This window comes from Alternaria arborescens (genome assembly GCF_004154835.1).
Source record: "Alternaria arborescens strain FERA 675 chromosome Unknown contig_30, whole genome shotgun sequence".
NCBI classification, from domain to species: domain Eukaryota; kingdom Fungi; phylum Ascomycota; class Dothideomycetes; order Pleosporales; family Pleosporaceae; genus Alternaria; species Alternaria arborescens.
The window spans coordinates 121,144-139,341 of NW_021167885.1; the positions used below are offsets into that span (position 1 = coordinate 121,144).

Consider the following 18,198-nt stretch of genomic DNA (forward strand, 5'->3'; position numbering starts at 1 on the left):
ACTTCTGTCAGTATTTGATGTTCTTTACTTCTCTACTACCCGGTTAGTCCATCCAGGGTGTAATTACTCGCATCGGAATCGAGCTTTCATGATGACGTCGACAAGTCGATCACCACAAGAAACGTTAAGCCAACATCGCTTTCTCCAGCATTGGAGCAAGGTGCAAAAGATTACCAATCATTCTCTACTTTACGGTATAACAGTGCAGACTATTGTATTCTGTAGATCCACCCGGAATTAGTCTTTCCCAGGTATGATGATGATGTGTAAGCGCCACATGTTAGCGTCAACGATATCCATTGCTACTTGAACGACCAAGCACCTGCATATTCACTCTGCACTCATATCTACAAAAAAGACAAGAGCCCATACCCAATCACAGACTCATCCATCAACATGGCGACCCAGTCAGCGATCAACTGGCCGCAGCACTTCCTCCCTGGCACGACAGACAACTTTGTCTCAAACGAACGCATCGCGAAAGATCTAACCAGCACACAAATCTGGGCCCTGTTAGCCAACATCTCGAAATGGGAGTCTTACTACAAAAACTGCGCTCAGATAACGCCTCCGTCATCGGACAGCACCTTCCTGCACAAAGATGACGTTTTCAAATTCAGTACTTTCGGTTTCCCACCGCTGACTTGCACGGTCCAGGAGTCGGAGCCTCCAGAGAGTAATGGGCGTGCTGGAAGGTTGGCATGGAGCTCCAAGACATCGGATGGGCTGGAGATCTATCATGCATGGGTTGTGGAGGACCTGGAGGGACAGAGAGTGAGAATCTTGACGCAGGAGAGTCAAATTGGACAAGTGTTCAAGGAGTGGGAGGTACAGAAGCCGAACAAGATGTTGTTGGGACATCAGGATTGGTTGGATGGTCTCATCACCGCAGCGAGCGGAAAGCAGGTTGAAGATACCAACTTGGAGGCAGTAAACTTCCCTGTCAGACAATTAGATGCTTAGCTCCAGGTCATGAGCAACAATAAACCGATTCATCGTTGCAAGAGCCATATGGGACAATAGCATGAAGTTTTCAAAATATTATTAGCAGTACACGAATCCTCTATCATCGTTCCAATTCCGCATCCACGAGGTCATATCCCGTCGTAGTTATCAATACCCATATTCGCGTCCTGACGCCGGTCATGGCAAAAGGAGATGAACGAAGGTCTGAGAAAAAACATGCAGACCCGAAAGTGATGTCACACCCAAGACAAGAAGGAAGGACTAAGAGTCCAGTGAAAGAAAAGGCCGGGAGTACACTGCCTCCCAAGAAAAGCGACCTTGTGGTCCACTCAAATCGTTGTGGTACAAGATGTCGCGATATATACTGCTGTTGAGGGGGAAAAGGGTGAAATGGTGTGCTGTGATGAGAACAGTACATGTAGTGACCGAGTGAAACACTTCATAGAGTTATCCGACAATGCTCCAACGTCAAGTCGACTCTTGATCGTCGTAGAGCAGATCCCGCAACTGAAATTGTTTGTAACGCCGAACATTGAATATCACGCCTTGATCATGCCGTGTAGTAGTTGTTGGAGCTAGCCGAAGCAACTATAGAAGACACTTAGGCTGTCGCAACCTTAGCCCAAGTCGTAGCTGTGTGGGCTGGGGACGAGCGAGGAGCGTTGTTGTTGCTCGTGGACCAAGTCTTGGGTGCAGATGGACGGGAAGTAGTGTTGTTGCTGTTGTTATAAGAACGGTCTGCCTGACTCTGTTGCGACGGCTTGCGCGGGCGATCCTTCGTACTGTTGGCAGAAGTGGTGCTTGGAGGACCAGTTTTGGGCTTAGGCTGGCGGGTGAGTTTAGGGCCATAGTGTTTCCTTTGTACCGACTTGATCACCGGCTCGCGCATGGTAACAAGGCGCACAACGACATCAAACTTTGTCTTGTTTTGTGCAGTCTTCTCGATGTCGAAAGCCTCTAGTCGACGGATCGTGAAAGGGTTTTCGAATTTCTTGTACCTTGGTTGCTGCTCGTCTCTAGGCGCGGCCTTGGGTGGTTGGTTGGCAGCGAGATGAGGGACCTTGGACAACTTGACTGTAGGTAGCGAGCCGAATTCTCTATCTTCGAATAGTGCCTCAGCGCCGTTGCGGGTGGCCACGTCCTTTCCACGATCATCCGCAAAGGTCTTCGTCTGGGACATGCTAGGCAAGGACACAGTGGCGGGACCAGTACCTGCTCTGACGTCAAGAGAAGCCTTTGACAAGGCAGCCGGGGCGACTGCACCTTGCTGTGGGACAGCGACAGGTAGCATTGGTGATGTTCCCGGAAGGGTTGCGGGACGGTTGGAGCCTGGCTTGTCAAGGAGTTTGTTAAACCGAGCTTGCCATTCCGGGTTCATTGCAAGAGGTCTGGCACCTAGAGCCTGGCCACGCGAGGGCAAGTTCACATGGGAAGCAGCAGCCGGTCCGCTACCTGACGCCGACGGAGGGAGTCGTACAACAGGCGACGGCTTCGGGAGCCTTACCAACGGGTGGCCGGCTTCGCTGCCGAAAACAGGGTGTGTCTCTGTCTCCGGAGGCGGTGGAGGAGAATCAGCCTTACTTGATGCAAACGTTGATGATGACGGCGTCGCCTCGGTCGAGATCTCAGTCGGGCGAGGGAAGAAGCGAGATGCACGAGGGCCAGTAGCCTGCTGTAGAGAACCTTGACCTAAACCTTGCTGAGGCGACGAGCCGTCAATCACAGGCTTTGTGGTGTCGTCCTTTTTCAACGCCTCGGCAAGAGTCATGTCGGCAGCGACTTTGTCATGCAGCGTTACCTGTGCTTGGCCCCGCTGGTCCTTGTACGTCTCTCGAAGTTCTGGGCGGAAGTCACCATGGCGCTCTCGATCCTGGTGGTTCTTTGCCGCAAGTTCGGCATCATCGCGTTCGATAAGGTCTCCAAATGTATCCCAACCACCGCCAGCAATGGTCCTGGAAGGTCTAGCCGCTCTAGCCGCTGCTGCCTGTTGTGCACGCGATGGTCGCTGAGAGTACATCTGTTGCGACGGAGGCATCTGCCTTCCTGGCTGTGCCGGTAGAGCCTGAGGGGCCAAGCTTGTGCCAATGGGAACTGTCGAGGCAGGTGGCTGGACAGGAAGTTGCTGCTGGGCACCAGAGCGGGACTGACCTCGGTAATCAGCGTCGAAGGTACCGTTACCAAGAGCTCGATCTTGCGTTTTCGGGGGACCCCAAACCTGCGAAGTCCAAGGTCTAGGTTGAGGTGCTGTGGAAGACGCCTGCGACCATGCTGGAGGTGCCTGTGGCCTAGACCCAGAAGGGATAGCGCTGTCCGATTGGTGAGCGATCGTCTGAGATTGTTCAGTTGCTAGCCTGGACTTTTCGTTGTCACGCGTGAAGGAGTCAAACGGCTGTGCCGATTGCTGATCAAGTGACGACGGTGCAGCCGCCGGTGAGGAATTTGCTGCGTGGGATGCCGGCCCAGAAACCTGGGCATGCTCGGTCTGAGGCGACTTCTTCACAGGGTGAGGCTGGTGGACCTTCATCATACCATACTGTGTGACCTCACCATCGGCAGTCGGGACAGGTGGCTTTGGCGGTGATTGCACGGGGGCAGGAGCAGCCTTGCCTTTCTGCGGGGACTGCTCTGGGCGTGTAGGTGACTGGTCCTTGTTCTTAGTCTTCGACTCAGGCGGTCCCATAGCGGCCAGCTTCTTGGCAAGTCGCTCTTTCCTCTCTGCCTCTGCACGTTGCTCGGCTTCACGATCTTGCTGCTTCTTGAGACGAGCACGCTCGATCTTCTCGGCCATGAGGCGTTTCTGTACCTCGACAGGGTTTTCTGCTGGCGGTGCTGGAACAGGCGCTGGTGCATCTTGGACAGCTGGTGAAGTTACTGATCCGTAGGGAGAAGCCGGGTGAGCTTGGGCAACGTTTGGGGACCTCATTTGCTGGAAGGGAGAGTGTCTGGAAGTTGCAGGGTCCGAAGAAGACGGGTCGAAGCCGTTGATCGAGTGTGATTCACGTCGTTCTGTGCTCATAGGGCCAGTAGGCATATCTGTTCCTCTTGGGTCCATTGACATGCGCCTCGGCATTGTTCCACTGACGTTGGACGAGTTCCTCCTCCTGCCCCAAGTGGGTCCATCTGCGCTTGCTCTTGATGTCTGGAACGCTGCTGACGGCTCTGCTGGACCACCATCATGAGACGGCCTCTGCAGCACGGCAGACGGCTGTTGTCGGTAGCTACCACTATCACGTCCCGAACTCCGCCTCATATCATTATGTACAGGCTCATAGCGGCCACTCTGTGAATTGTACAGCTCCCGGCCGTCTCGATTGTCCCGACTGCCACTTTCGTTGCGCCAGTTGCGGTTGAAGTCATCGGGGGCAATTTCCTTCGCGGGTGGGGGCATGGAATCGTAGCCATAAGAGTCTCGTTGCGAGTAGCGCTGCGGAGGTGCTTGCTGTACTGGAGGGTTGACCTGAATCGGCGATACTTTTTCGACTGGAGGCAAGGGCGCCCATGGTGACTTCTTCTCTGTGGCTGATGGCTTGGCCACCAGGGTTGGTCTTTCCGGCTGTCCCTTCAGGACAAGACTTGATTTTCCAGTAGTCGGCTGCGCGTGTGCGCCGGGCTTCAGGATAGTTTTGGTACCGCCGGTGACGCTTGGTTTGGGCGTGTTCGTAGTAGGCGCTGGTGATGTAGTGGGCTTGGGTGTCTCGGCAGGCGTCTCTGGCTTGAGTATAGTCTTTGGTTCCTCAGCAGGTGGTGGCTGCGTCTCTTGTGGCACTGCAACGGAGGACTTGGTTCCATCCATCCACTGCACTGCTTCCGGGGTCCAGTCTTCCTCATCGTCGTCAATGTCAGCCCACTTGGCCTCTTTGCCCCCTTCGTCGGCCTGTAAGCGTGTTGCAAGATGAATGCCGTACTGTTGCTTGAGTTCGTCGTCCGTATACGTCTTGGGTGGGGGAGCTGGGACCGGCTGGTTCTTATTCCAAACCTTGCTCGCATCTGGACCTGCGCCTGCACCATTGGTCTGTCCCAGCGCACGTGGGGTGTTGCCAGCACCAGATTTGGCTACGAGGCGGGGCTTCGCGGTGAGGACTGACGTCTTGGGCGGGGCTGCTGGGGTTGCCTTCTCGCCAGGTCGCGCAGCAGGTGTTGAGGGGACTGTCTTGGCTAGAAAGCTTTTGGTTACGGATACTGACTTGAACGGTTGCTTCTTCGCGGTCGAGTTGGTCCGCACATGAGTCCCATCCCGCTTCGATTGGTCTACGCTTCCAGGACGGCTAATGTCGGTATCTGAGCCACCACTCGCGTCTGCCACAGCCTGCGACTCGGCTGCCAGATGTTCGCTGGATAGGCCGTTAAGGTGGGACTGTCTGGACTCTTGCCGTGATGCATCTGTCTGCTTGCTCTCGCTCTGCTACTGTTAGGGCCGCGTCGAAACTCGGCATAATCTCTACTCACAGCTGCCGCATGTCCCTGGGTCTTGTCTGACACGTGTGCACTATCAGCCGAGGGTGCATCTGCGCCATTCAAAATGGGTTTGGTAGAAGACGCTTCTGATGTGGTCGTTTTGGTAGTCGCTGTGCCCGAGGGCGGTTCGCCGTTAACGGCGGGGGTGTTGGTAGTTGACGCAGAGTCGTCGATGGGCGCAGAACGACCCACCGACTGTGCTTCCTTTACCACATCGTTGGCAACCTGCTCTGCCATAACAGTTTCCGGAACTGAAGTGGCGCAAGACCCAATGTCAGAAAGCTGTCCTTGATCTGATCCAAAGAAAGACGTTGGCGTAAGCGGCGTCGACTGCTGCGAGTCGAGCCCGGCCGGACGCCCGACATCGTCGACATGCGACATGAGGGCTAAAGAAAAGTTGGGGATAATCACCTAATGTCAGATGCTACAAGTCGCCACGGATGTCAAGTCGGCGCTTCCGCAGAGTTGCGTTCTGCAAGTTGCTGAGGTGACGCGGCGAGTGCGGAGGTTTCGGAGTGTTTCGCTGGAGGATGCGCGGGCTGGAGGCAGTCGCGGACACGTGCTGGGTCGCGCTGATTCACCGAACGGCGTGGAGTCGCGCTCGGGAGGGGTGACTGGGTACAAAGGGCCCTTTGGTGGTGGGGCGGATCGCGGGTGTGGATGGGGTTTATAGGAGGTTGAGGCGGGTAGCTTGAGTAGCCACGATGGTGAGAGGCGCAAGTCTTGGCACGGGCTGGGGCCTTGTATATATAGAGTCTGCGTGCTGTGGAACCTATACCTCACACTGCTGCCGCGGCACCTTTGCATCACACATGGGGAGCGGACTCATGAGTCGAGAGAGTTCTGGCGGCGATGCACGTCTAGGTACGGGAAGCTGACGACACATGCTCATGGCATGCACGTGCGGTGCTTCAACGTCCATCAGGTTGAAGGTGTTGCAACAAGTCCTGTTACATATTCCATAGCATCGCAGATCATACACCACCTTTTCCCCGTTCCAGATGACCATTTTGGCGCAGCGAGAGGTGTACGAGGCTCCGCCACTGCACACGTGGATATGTTGAAACAGAAGGAAACAGTCATTTGCACGATAGGAGAAGAGACGGTCTTGGCTAGAGGCTTTGATTCACCAACTACACTTTACATATACACATCTTGTCCATTCGCTCGTAGCGACACAGCGCATCCAGAGGACCCGCTTAGTGCTCGTTGTTCTTGTGGTGGCCTGCAGGTGGTGAGTCACATCATCTCATCAGCGCATCTTACTCGACTTACGGAGATGGAAGTAGTAGTTCTGTGCGTAGCCGAGCGCAATCAGGAAACCAATGACGTGGACGAGAGCTGTACAGGGTCAGTCTGATGTTCTCACGCGCATGTCGCATGTTCAAGGACAATGCTCTTGTCATTCCCTCTCCGGCCGGGTGTACTCACGCCTTCCTGATGGGTTCTTGCCCATGTACTTCTTCTGGTAGCGTCCGAGAAGACCCTTGGCCTCGGGCTCGGGAGCTGGGCCACGGGGCAGCTTCTCGTAGAAGCTCACGACCTTCTGCATGCGGACAGCATTGGGGGAGGAGCCGATAGCCTATTTTGCAAATCAGCTCATATCCAAAATCGCCACGGTGAGAGTTCTGGAATTGCGATTGGGTCTGCAGTTGGCGAGTCGCGGTCGTGAATGCGTGCGTTTGTGGTGGGCCGGCGGTTGCGCGAATGCAATTGCGGGGGTTCCAGGGCGTCCTAGGCGATGGTTTGGAAGGCTCTTACATTGGGAGAAGCAATCTGGGGAGGATGGTCAGTTCCGTAGGCGATTGGAGGGGTGCATAGAAGGGCGTACCTTGGGGGGGATGAGGGTCGAGAGACCGCGCTTTTGCATGAAGCTCATCTTGACGGCTACCGCTCAGTCAGCATCAATTGCACGCTCTCCGCGTAGTGGGTCGCTTCGGGCGACGTACCAGGGCGGGCAAGACGATGGAGTGGAGATGGAGGGCGTGCGGTCGGTGGTGAGGTTCGAGGAAGAAAGCTGCACGACGGATTATGCCGGCGCCTTCGCCAAGCAACCACCCCAGCTTCATCCCGTCGACATGACCGACATTCACGATTCCCGCCCGCCACCCCGACGACACAACCACCATGTCTGCCCTACCGAGGTCAATTGCATCGCGCGTCCTCGCCCCTGCCCTGCGGCCCTCTGCGACGAGGGCCATGGCCCCGTCGTTCCGCACATATGCAACCAACGAGCCCACTCCCCACGGCCACAAGACGAGCTCTGAGGATGCGCCCGCCGTCAAGCTCAACAGCGACTCGACCCAGATCCGCGAAGAGTCCGCCTCCGAGGGCATGAGGCACCGGCCAGACTACAATGTCGCCATCGACTACCGGACCTCGTGCGTCAACCCGCGACTAGAATAACCACGGGAGCATATGGCTAATATGTCCCCAGCAACTTCTCCCCCGTCCCCAAGCGTGTCATGGATGGAAGCGAGCCCGGTGAGAGTGTCGCCGCTGCCGTCCTCTCCGGCGCTCCCACCGACCTCCAGGCGCGTACTGTCCGGTACGGCAACCCCCGCATCCGACGCCGCCCCCCGTACTGACTTCTTGCAGCATTTACAAGCCCCCCAAGACAGCCACACAATCCGGCGACTGGAACGCCTCACACTGGCTGATGGACTGGGACGTTCTCCCCAAGGGCCACCGATGGGAGAACCCGCTCATGGGCTGGCAGTCGTCGGCCGACTTCATGAACGGCCACCGGATACAGTTCAAGTCCAAGGAGGATGCCATCAAGTTTGCTAACAAGCAGGGCTACGAGTACTTTGTCCAGGAGCCTAACAAGCGGAAGACCACTCCCAAGGCCTATGCCAACTTGTTTACTCACCAGCCCAAGAAGCTCAAGATCGTTCTCACCAAATAAGAGTTCAAGAGTTGGTTTTGGCAGACGTGGAATAGCATGTGTACATACTGCATTGATTTAGATTTTCAATATTCTTCCTCCCGGCTCTTTCTATTGTGATTCTGTTATTCCAGCGTCCCTGCATATCGCCCGGCCATTGCAATACTACCCCTCTTGGAGCGTTTGCATCTTCCGTATTCCGCATTCACGGCGAGTTTATCGACCGCTAATGGTTGGAGCTGACTCTCATATATATTTTTCTCTCCCCGTAGTCCCCTTTGCTCCTTCGTAAATCTTTTCCTTACCATCGAAATGAACCTCGCCGCTATGCCTCTTTCACTAGAGGTGAAGGGCAGTCTCGAGACACTGCCCTTCACCATGGCGCTAACACAAGAAAGAGCTGTATACAAATTTTCTGACTTGACCGTGGTCGTTGGAGAATCACCACATTCGCAATCACTGTAAGCATGTCGCATGGCTTCGCGATACCTTTTACTAACGGCCATAGCCATATTGGACTGCAACGTAGTCACCAAGGCGATTCACAACATCCTCACCAAATGGGCCGGGGCGCGTTAGTAATGCCTCTGTACGAACTGCATGAGAGACGTACTGACTTTGTACACCGGTCTTTAGATACGACACCACATACGTCTGTAATGAAAGGGACTCGGCGGCGGCTGTAGCCATTGCAATGCACTCTGCTAAGGCGGCGGAGGCAGCCGCAAGTATTTGACTATCTCCTAGATCGACTAGCATACTGACCAATCAAAGAAAGTCGCTGCCGTTAAGGCTGCTGAGGCTGCTGAAGCCAAGCTGGTTAGGAGTAAGAAATCTCGTGGCATTCTGGCCGCGCGAAAGGCCGCCAGGGAGCAAGCTGCCGCGCAAACGGATACATACGCGTCTGAGGGCGACTCTGACAGTACGGAGAAGCCCTGAAAATTTCCGCTCACCATTTCGATAAATGCACGTAGTCGTTCCTCGGCTCGTAGTATCCGTCTGGCGGCGCAATTATAACGGCGTTTTGGTTCGAAAAAGTACTTGAAGATACCCAAGCTCAGTCATGAGAAGAATGAAAGATCATGAATTCGTTACTATATACATCTGTCTCTGTTGACTCTGATATGTTCAACATCCTATTACTCAGACAAGTTCAACATCCTATCAGCCCTCTTGACCCTCTTCGCCTTCAATGCAGCTGCTGCCCTTATTGCCGTCTTGGTAGGGTCAAGGAACTTGGCTGCCATCTTCTGCACGCCCGTAGTCAGGTTGGGATGCTCGCCGTCCGAATCGGCATCCTTGACTGGATCGAAGCCGCTAAAGTTGTCTACAAAGTACACCGGACTCTTCACGGTGCTCTTCTTCGGCGCGTAGGTGGCTATGGCAGTGTTGAGGTCCTTGATTCCTTTTACGGCAGACGCAGCCCACTTCGCTGGGTCCAGAGGCAGTAGGTTAGAGAAGACGATCTGCATATTGGGGTTCTTCTTGCGCATTTGTCCGATTAAGATGTCGTACGAGGCAAGAATGTCGTCGACAGACCTCTTTCCGATGATGACGTCGTTGGTACCGAGGAGCATGATAATGACATCCGGGGGGTTTTGGTTGAGCCAGACAGTAAGGTTACCCTTTGCTACGAATTCCGCGGCCTGTTTTCCAGGGTGGCCTTGGTGGTCTTGATCGATGTCGGTACCAGCGCAACTGCTCTTCTGAGTACCAACGAAGTCGAAGTTCGTAACACCACCAGCTCTAAGACTAGTCTGGAGATTGGCGCGCCAGCATCGCTTTGGTAGGGTTAGCAGGCGTAAGGGTTGAGTGAAGAAAGCGAAGGACGTACCGAAACAATGGAAGCGCCAAAGGGCATGACCTTTACTTTACTCTGTGCGCAGACTTCGCCGGCGATGGCGAGGAGCCCGAGAGCGAGAGTGGAGAACTTGACCATCTTGTATATGGGTGATGTATAGAAGTGGTGAAGTGGTGGAGTAGTTGTATCGCAGTCGTTCGGCGAGTAATCCTGTAATTAAGAAAAGGAACTCGAGAGGCCCAAATTCACAGTATCAGGTAATGATAGCGGCGTGCAATGAATCCTCGGTGGCGAACTCCGTGCGCGTGAGAAGTCCTCGTCCGTTTTTCCGTTTGTTTTCGCGCTACCAGGTAAGGTATGAATTGGAAGGCGGCAGGAGCCTTGCGTGACACCGGAAGTAATGTAGACGTATATAACAGTCACCGAACTCGAGAGGTCCGTGTGAATATTCCCGTAAACGAGTATATAAATATACTGAAAAAGGAAAAGAGTCAGGAGACCAATCAATATAAGTTTACAAGATTCGAGGTACTAGTAGTAGCAGTAGTTGCTGTAGAACCTTGATCGATGCTTGCTTGTAATATCGAAATCCTGAGGAAATGGACCTACACCTTATATCCAATTCCCAGACGCAGTGTGGTGCACGCTAGATGTGATCAGACGACTGATGGCGGAGTAGCCAGCCGAAGACTGACCACTGTTTCTAGGCCTAAGCCCCTCACTCCACACCCGCCGTCATCCATTGTGATCGTAGACTAGAGCAGAGATACAGTGACGGTGTGCGGCGTACGATGTCTTAGTCGCCGTAGCAGGAGGAAGCGGCTGTGCCTGGCTGGAGCAAGGCTGGCTGTGTGATCCCTGTCAAGGCCCTTTTGGGAATAGATTAATTGAAACGCTTGCTCGAATCGGCGAGACGAGGGACTAGAATGTATGCCCAGAATACACTGAGCCGCTCGCGGGACAATGAGTGTTGTCATCAACGCGATGAACAGTGTGCATCTCTTCATGCTATACGCTCAGTAGCAGAGGACGTGAGATTTGGCATAGACAACAACAGAGACAACACGTAGCCATCACCAATTCCACGTCCACTTACAAGCCTCAATCTTCAATAAGCTCCTCCAAATTGAGTCTGCAGGGTCTCATAAGTCTAGCCCTGCCGTCATAGATTGCCAGGAAGCACCATGCGTGCGACGCCATTCTAACCAGATGAGAAAGCTCGCGTGTCGGCAGATGAGCTTAGTATGGCTGCAGGGCGCACAAGCGTGCAAAAAGGCTGACAGCAAGCGCAAGACCAAGCAAAGATGTGCTCAAGGTTGTGGTAAGAGGAGGGCCTCCCATTGGTCTTTGCGACGTTGCGCTGCTACCACTTGGCTGAGAGCGGGAGAAGCAAGGATGAACTGGAAACACATCTGCGGTCGACAGGAAACGTGCATGACACTCTGCTTGACAGAACGGCCGCTCCGCCATGCAACAGCGGAGATGGAAACCTACAATGACATCGGACGATAGACTAGATTCCTCGAGACCACAATTTCTAGGCCAAATTATTCAAGCGCCATCGTATTCAAGCAAGCTATTCGCGCGCTCGACGTCGCGGTGCAGTACATCGTCCCACGAGACTGTTCGTACCATGGAATGAGGTTGAGACCTAAATCGCAGATAACTCCGCGCAATACGATACGATATGACGATATCCGGCCAGCTTCACCGGCGGCGTACGGCATCGTGGTGTTGATCGACCTTTGGTCAGAGACGATGGGGTGTGGGGTCGTGACGGGACAAGATCAACCTCCGTGGCTTAAGCCAGTTCACTAAACACAGTTGCCATACATCCACTATGCCCGAAAAGGAAGTAAAGCGTCCCCACGTGCTACAACCTGCATTTGCGCGCGGAAGTGGCAAAGTTCACATAATCGGTGTTGGACAGACGATAGTACTGTTGTCTGGCGGTCCGCACGCATCATGGTGTAGTTGCGCCAGCGCTCCCGACGACGATCTTGCGAACTTGCGGCAGCCAGCCGTCTTCAAGCTATCCGTGTATCCGAGATTCGCTCTCCTCCGTCCCAAAAACACCAACACCATAACCGACACCAAGATCGTCTCCAGCCAGCCTTGCGCTTGGACCGCGACGTAGATCGCATCCAGAACGACACTAGATGGCCGCTCCGCTGGCAATAGCGCGCCATCGCTTATTCCTGGCAACCGGGCGTCCGGGCTCGCCCGGACGGTCAAATATAGAAGACGCGTTTCGCTTTCGTATTGTAGACAGGACTTTGGTACTGTATCGGCGTACTGCAGTTTCGAGGTCACTTATATAAGTCTCGTGGGCAGGTACACTATGCAGGTACACTATGCAGGGACTCTATCATGTGTCTGGAACACTGCAATGATGAATTGGTACAGAGCTCGGCTGACCTACATACGCAAGAGGTACACACTGTCGGGACACTACTGTCCAGACTAACGTATCGAATCGTGATTCAAAGCCGAAGACGATCTTTATCGTGGAAGAACGTCATGGAAAATTAGAGTTTAGGTGAGCAAACCCCATACGAGCTCGAGGATGGATGAGATCAGCACTGCAAGGTGACCCATGATGTAGTTCTTGAGGTTGCAACGTCGTCCTTCCATGCAGATTTTCTAATCCTTCACGGCTGCACCTGAGGCGTTCATTACAGATTGTATTCCTCATAAGCACTATGCAACTGCAGAAGTAAGAGCATGCGTCCTTTTTGAGAGGATATCATTTATATGCCAAAAGCATGTTACTAATGAGAGATCAACATAGGCTGAAACGCCTGAATTTCATCACCTCCGATCTGACATTGTAGACAGCCTACCAACACCGTCACCGGAACACGGCATATACAGAACGCTGTCAACCTTCTATGACGGTACAGGGAAATGCAGCAAGTTTGCATGTGATATTGGCGAGTAGCATGAAGCGTTCGTATCTAACGGGCGCCGTAACAAACTTTGGCTTGTGCTGTACTAACATGACTTAGACGGAGACATACGTATAGTATTTCTTAGTTGGCGATCTGTTTCGCTATACGAGACCATAGAAGGCATATGGAGAGTCTCTCTGGTCCTGCATACTGGACTGTATCGGCGATGCCATCAAGGTCGATCAACTATACTGGATATAGCATGTATCCAGATTTGACTAGAGGACGTCTTCTCTGCTCTATACGTTCTTCTTTGCCAAAGACTTAGATCGCATTCTGGATGTACACAACTTGACTACGAAACGTTAAGAAACTGGCCGGCTTTGTGCAGTGCTCCGCTGTACGTTAAAACATAGTACTTTGTAACTACACACTCCTCCCATACCTGCAGACAATGAGCACGAAGTGAGCTAAGCTTCAGTCATACATATATGATGTGTGCCGGAAATGGCTTATGGAATGCATAGTATATATGGTGAGGATAAGAAATGGAACACAAGGTAGTTGCAAGTGTACATTTAGCTATATAGCGATACAGCTGTCAGCAAGCATGACAATGCAATTAGAGCTGATTCTTGAAGAAACAAGTCGATACAGCTGACAGAAACACCAGGTGAGACGACCGACTCGACCTCTTGGTGTGTGGCGCGCTGACAGGCCTACAACTCTGACCCTCAGATTTCGCTTGCAGAGTCGGAGTCGAGTACCGAATCCTGGGTCTCCGCTTGTGCTTCAGCATGTGCAGGACCCGGGGGCAAGTGTCCACCAGATATGAGGATATCCATGTATTCTACCAGGCCATCTTTCTGTACTTCGCAGGTGCCATGACTTCCATCCAGCCCATATGACTGCGGAGCGGTGTCAGAATAAAGAGCTTCAGAGACAAGGGCACGATGATCTGCCAGCTGCTGCTCATCGCTTGACTGTAGATACTGCGCAGACGGCATGATAGACATGCCACCGTAGTCATCAGATCCCGGCTCAAGGCCTGCGTTGCTCATGTTTTCCTTGTTGTCATGTTCGTAATTGGGTGGTGATGCTTCCATAGCTTCGCGTGCTAGCTGATCTTCGAGCTTCTCGTGGAAGATCTCAAACGCCTGATCTGGGAGAGTGGGCCAATAATCCCGACCATGGTTAAGGTATCTCTTTCCGGGAGGGTAGTGCCAGACGTCCATACCTTCCCGGCGCCGAATGCAATGGTCAGGGAGACTGTTAACAAGCGAAGAATGTGAAGACGTCGTAGTATCAATGGCTGCACACGATCAGTTGAAGCTCGCATGAGGATATTGTAACTGCATATACGTACTGTGCTTGGTAGCTCCACCAGTCTCCACACTATGCATTATGGGCACACCACTGAAGTCTAGGCTTTCAGAAGTACCAAGGTCTGTGCGGCGCGATCGATCCTGGTAAGAAACTCTGGGCTTCTTTGCCATTCTAATGTCAGGTACGGAACTATCGTCGGCGTTGGGACGTTTACGAGTGATCTCCCTACGCTTGTTGCTTGGAGTCTGCTTGTCGTCATCATCGCTGGATATGACTAGGTACTTGTCTTGAGGGTGGATATTCATATTGTACGATGTCTTCTGATTTGAGACCTTACGTGTGGAACGTCTTGTGCCCTCAGCAGGCAACGGCCGCAACTTGGTTTGCTTGCGTCGTTTGGCTTGCTTGCTTTGCATTGGCGCTTCCTCATAATCCTCGCTTCGCGTATCGCTCGACTCTCCAATGCTAGCTGCGGTATCAGTTAGGGTGAAGGCATCACTCGCATCATCAAAATCGAGTATTGGCACCTCTCCGTGGGCTGTACGACGTTTCGCTGCTTGAGAAGGCCGGATGGTATCGTCCATAGGGTGATACTTGACATCGTACACTAGCTTGCTCTGCGTTCTGTTGCGCAGATCGTACGAGGATACGGAGATGGTAGAGGTAGGTGGAGTCCAACCTGACTTCTTCAAATCGGCAAAGTTCTCAAGGTCGATATCAGACGGAAGGTTGGCGCCGCGGTCTTTCTTGGGAACCTCAGGAAGATGCTGCGAAGCATAGTCAATCTCTACCTCGGGTCGAACGAGAATAGACTTACTGGTCTCTTGACGGGCTCTTGGGAATTTCCGCTGTTCTCGTCTGGGGTCCGAAAGACAACTTTTTCGATGTTGACTGCGCCCTTAGTATCACTAGATCCACGTCGATCAATAGTCTCGTCAGGTACGACGGAGGGTTCTCTGCTGTCTTCGAGATTTTCATTAGTCCGATGCGAGTCCGAAGCATATTTTTGCCCTTCATCGATGTTTGCTCTCTCTGGGGCAGTCACCTGCGTCGCATTAGTAATGAGAGTGAAGGTAGAAAACAAAGGATTCACTTACAGCGCTACTTCGCACAGCATTTCCACCCGCCATTTGAGCCTCTTCTAAGTAGGCAGAAAATTTGAACGAAGTGATTGTATTCCCTTACGTAGAAGCCATTCAGGCCCACCGATAGTAGGGCCGCGTCAAAGAAGGTGAGTGGAGCTTGTGTGAGTATAGCGGTAGAGGGCATCAGGCGCGTGCAGAAACGTTAAGCATCAGAAGGCAGTTGCATTGAGTGGAGCAACTTGCGTTTCGTTTTTGTTCCTTCCTCAAGTGCGCGTTTAACATTGGGCAGGAGCGAGGAAGTGACAACAACGGAAAGCACTGATCATGTACCACGAGGTCAAAGATATCGGCTTAATGAGAGAACAGCCCGCAGCTAAACGAATAACTACAATGCAAGCAAGATGAGAATGAAGTACGTGACTTAAGGCCTCGATCGTGTGACGACGGTGATTAATATAATGTAAACAAACCACAAAAGACATCAGCGAATACACACTGCTCTCTCAACTGTAAGCACAAAGAGCTTCAGGTCAGGTTGACTCCGGTGAACAATAGCAGCAACAATATCTCGCGAAAAGACGCCGATGCACAATAATTGCTTGATGATGTATATGGATATGATACCCTTTGCCCCTTTTTCATCCCCAGCATGACGTGAGAAACAGTGGCTCGCTTGCTCACTTAGTACCATGAGAACGCCGTACCAAAAGCAGTGACTGAGACGAGAATCGCTTGAACGCATGGAAAAGTAACGAATGAATGGGACATGAAGGTTTAGTCTCGCCGGTTGAGTCGCGATGTTAGTCGGACAGGCGGCAATACGAAATCGTCATCGTCATCCTCTTCATCAACCTCGATATCGACGATTTTGGGGGGCTGAGGCGCACTGGAAGATTCCTGTGGTAGCGTCGTCTTCGGTTGGACACCTAACTCAGGTAACGGCAGTGCGGCTTGTGGTGTGTCTTTTCGATGTAGTGTTTCGGGTTCTAGGGATGACATGGATGTGTCGGAGGTCTCGTGTGCCTGCAGCTCAGGCGGATGTTGTGACTTGCGTGCGTTACACTTCTCAACCTCGGCCCTTGCGATCTCTAGCATAGCCTCGAAGTTCTTCCGTACTCCTTCCAACTCTTTCCTGCAGTCGCCGTCGCGTAGTGTGAGATGCGCTGCCCTTTCACACGACTCTTGAGCTTGTTCCAGTGTCTTATCAGAGGTGTCGAATAACACCGCAGGTGTCTTTACTCCGCTGCTCACACCAAGCCGCCCGCTTCTCCTAGCTGCTGACATCGCGCGTAGTGATGACATACGTGCTCGGTAATTGATCTTGGATAGATCGACCTCTTCATCATCATCGTCGTCGACATCGTCGTCCTCTTCACTCGACTCTGCCTGAGTAGCCATCTCGTTCATCCGAGCCTCCATCTTGGCCTTCCTCAGCAAGTTGCGCCCTGTTCCTATCGCGCGCACTAGCAGCTCGAAAGACTTCTGCATATCTCCATCGTAGCTCACAACGACCATTGTGCGAGGGCGATGGCGCGAGGGGCCTGAAACGCGACCGGATGAGACGGAGAGGGACTTGCGCTTGCGGCTGCCCACAGGGTCTGTCGGGGTTGCATTCGAAGGCGCTGCGTCCTCGGCGATGGCATCTAGTGCTGGTCGTATGGACGCGGTCGAGTCTGTCCTCCGCTTTCCGAATGGCGACTGTGACATGGGCACTTTTGTGTTGTCATTCTGCATGGCCGTGACCTTCTCTTCAACGCTGGCGATATCCTGAAGCCATTGCGGTATGCTGTCCTGGAGGTACGTGAACGACTTCTCGATGTCGGACATGGCGGGCGTCTTGGTTGGCGAGGATCCGAGTTCCGGCGTAGGGCGGCAGGGGTGATGGTGGCAGGGAATGGTGCAGACGGACGATTGCATGCAACTGCTACGATATCGATGTGAGCGTCGGCCAGCGAGCAACGAGGCAGGTGTGCAGAGTGGCAGTGGAAAGAGGATATGGTCGGGGTAATTGCGCGTCCAGCGGTCGGCGGAGAAATAGTGACAGACGATCAGCGATTACTTATGGAGAGGGACGGGCTGGCGAGCAGGGGAATGCGCCTGATATGAGATGCGATCAGCGGGGCCAGACTGAACTTTGTCCTGTCTACCGACATGCAGCGTGGGACGACGGAGGTACAAATCCACGGCAGTGCATTGCATCAAGAAGAAAGAGGGGGCAGCCAGAAAGCAAAGTCACGGACTTGCATCGGTGCGGGTGCAAGGTGCAAGGAAGATACTCCGCTCTGAACAGGTATGGGGTACCGCAGCAACGGTTCCGTACCCTTGGCGGTGATCGAACAGGGCGCTCGGCCTTATTAGGGACGAGTCGCAAGATTACAAGACTCAATTGCCTCACTCCTGAGCATTGCACGGCGGAGTTTGTTGTTGCGCTGCCACATGGCCGACCGAGTACAGCATCGATGCCATTGTCATGGTGTTTCGCATGGCTCCACGATAACGCATCTACATACCGAACCTGTCGTGACCCGCTAGACGCGCATGGGGATCGCTTCTTAGTCCTTTGCGCTTTGCACATGATCTCCCTCCATGTCGCGGCTCGCTCCACTCCTCCAGTTGCGATGACAGCTCGAATCACCGCCTACACCCGCCGCCGGCCTAACGGTTGCCAGCTCACCCCCCATTCATCGATTTGGCGATGGCGCGCATGGAACTTCCGCCCGGCGGCTATTACTCCCAATAAGCACCAGTGCGGCGTAGCTACACCCGTGCCGCAGCGCCTCAGCCGGA

At 53.4% G+C, this 18,198-nt stretch overlaps 8 protein-coding genes across 8 annotated transcripts; 3 read left to right on the forward strand and 5 right to left on the reverse strand.

The window, feature by feature from the left end:
• Positions 1-396: 396 nt before the first annotated feature.
• AA0111_g9861 (hypothetical protein) lies at positions 397-963 on the forward strand (the record flags this gene model as incomplete). Its single annotated transcript, XM_028656467.1, has 1 exon — positions 397-963. One exon carries the CDS (start codon positions 397-399, stop codon positions 961-963), a length of 567 nt encoding a protein of 188 aa, XP_028502581.1.
• A 604-nt stretch (positions 964-1,567) lies between these two features.
• Positions 1,568-5,802, reverse strand: AA0111_g9862 (hypothetical protein; the record flags this gene model as incomplete). The annotated part of the gene is made up of 2 exons (XM_028656468.1): positions 1,568-5,365; positions 5,413-5,802. 2 exons carry the CDS (start codon positions 5,800-5,802, stop codon positions 1,568-1,570), a joined length of 4,188 nt encoding a protein of 1,395 aa, XP_028502580.1.
• An 818-nt stretch (positions 5,803-6,620) lies between these two features.
• On the reverse strand, positions 6,621-7,300 carry AA0111_g9863 (hypothetical protein; the record flags this gene model as incomplete). The annotated part of the gene is made up of 5 exons (XM_028656469.1): positions 6,621-6,646; positions 6,697-6,762; positions 6,853-7,003; positions 7,183-7,197; positions 7,253-7,300. The coding sequence occupies 5 exons, from the start codon at positions 7,298-7,300 to the stop codon at positions 6,621-6,623; spliced, it is 306 nt and encodes a 101-aa protein (XP_028502579.1).
• Positions 7,301-7,548: 248 nt separating this feature from the next.
• Positions 7,549-8,329, forward strand: AA0111_g9864 (hypothetical protein; the record flags this gene model as incomplete). Its single annotated transcript, XM_028656470.1, has 3 exons — positions 7,549-7,802; positions 7,859-7,969; positions 8,020-8,329. 3 exons carry the CDS (start codon positions 7,549-7,551, stop codon positions 8,327-8,329), a joined length of 675 nt encoding a protein of 224 aa, XP_028502585.1.
• Positions 8,330-8,620: 291 nt separating this feature from the next.
• Positions 8,621-9,247, forward strand: AA0111_g9865 (hypothetical protein; the record flags this gene model as incomplete). Its single annotated transcript, XM_028656471.1, has 4 exons — positions 8,621-8,769; positions 8,817-8,882; positions 8,945-9,036; positions 9,087-9,247. The coding sequence occupies 4 exons, from the start codon at positions 8,621-8,623 to the stop codon at positions 9,245-9,247; spliced, it is 468 nt and encodes a 155-aa protein (XP_028502584.1).
• Positions 9,248-9,447: 200 nt separating this feature from the next.
• Positions 9,448-10,247, reverse strand: AA0111_g9866 (hypothetical protein; the record flags this gene model as incomplete). The annotated part of the gene is made up of 2 exons (XM_028656472.1): positions 9,448-10,089; positions 10,143-10,247. The coding sequence occupies 2 exons, from the start codon at positions 10,245-10,247 to the stop codon at positions 9,448-9,450; spliced, it is 747 nt and encodes a 248-aa protein (XP_028502583.1).
• A 3,487-nt stretch (positions 10,248-13,734) lies between these two features.
• AA0111_g9867 (hypothetical protein) lies at positions 13,735-15,456 on the reverse strand (the record flags this gene model as incomplete). Its single annotated transcript, XM_028656473.1, has 4 exons — positions 13,735-14,312; positions 14,367-15,093; positions 15,144-15,371; positions 15,424-15,456. 4 exons carry the CDS (start codon positions 15,454-15,456, stop codon positions 13,735-13,737), a joined length of 1,566 nt encoding a protein of 521 aa, XP_028502582.1.
• Positions 15,457-16,185: 729 nt separating this feature from the next.
• AA0111_g9868 (hypothetical protein) lies at positions 16,186-17,238 on the reverse strand (the record flags this gene model as incomplete). The annotated part of the gene is made up of 1 exon (XM_028656474.1): positions 16,186-17,238. The coding sequence occupies one exon, from the start codon at positions 17,236-17,238 to the stop codon at positions 16,186-16,188; it is 1,053 nt and encodes a 350-aa protein (XP_028502587.1).
• Positions 17,239-18,198: the final 960 nt, after the last annotated feature.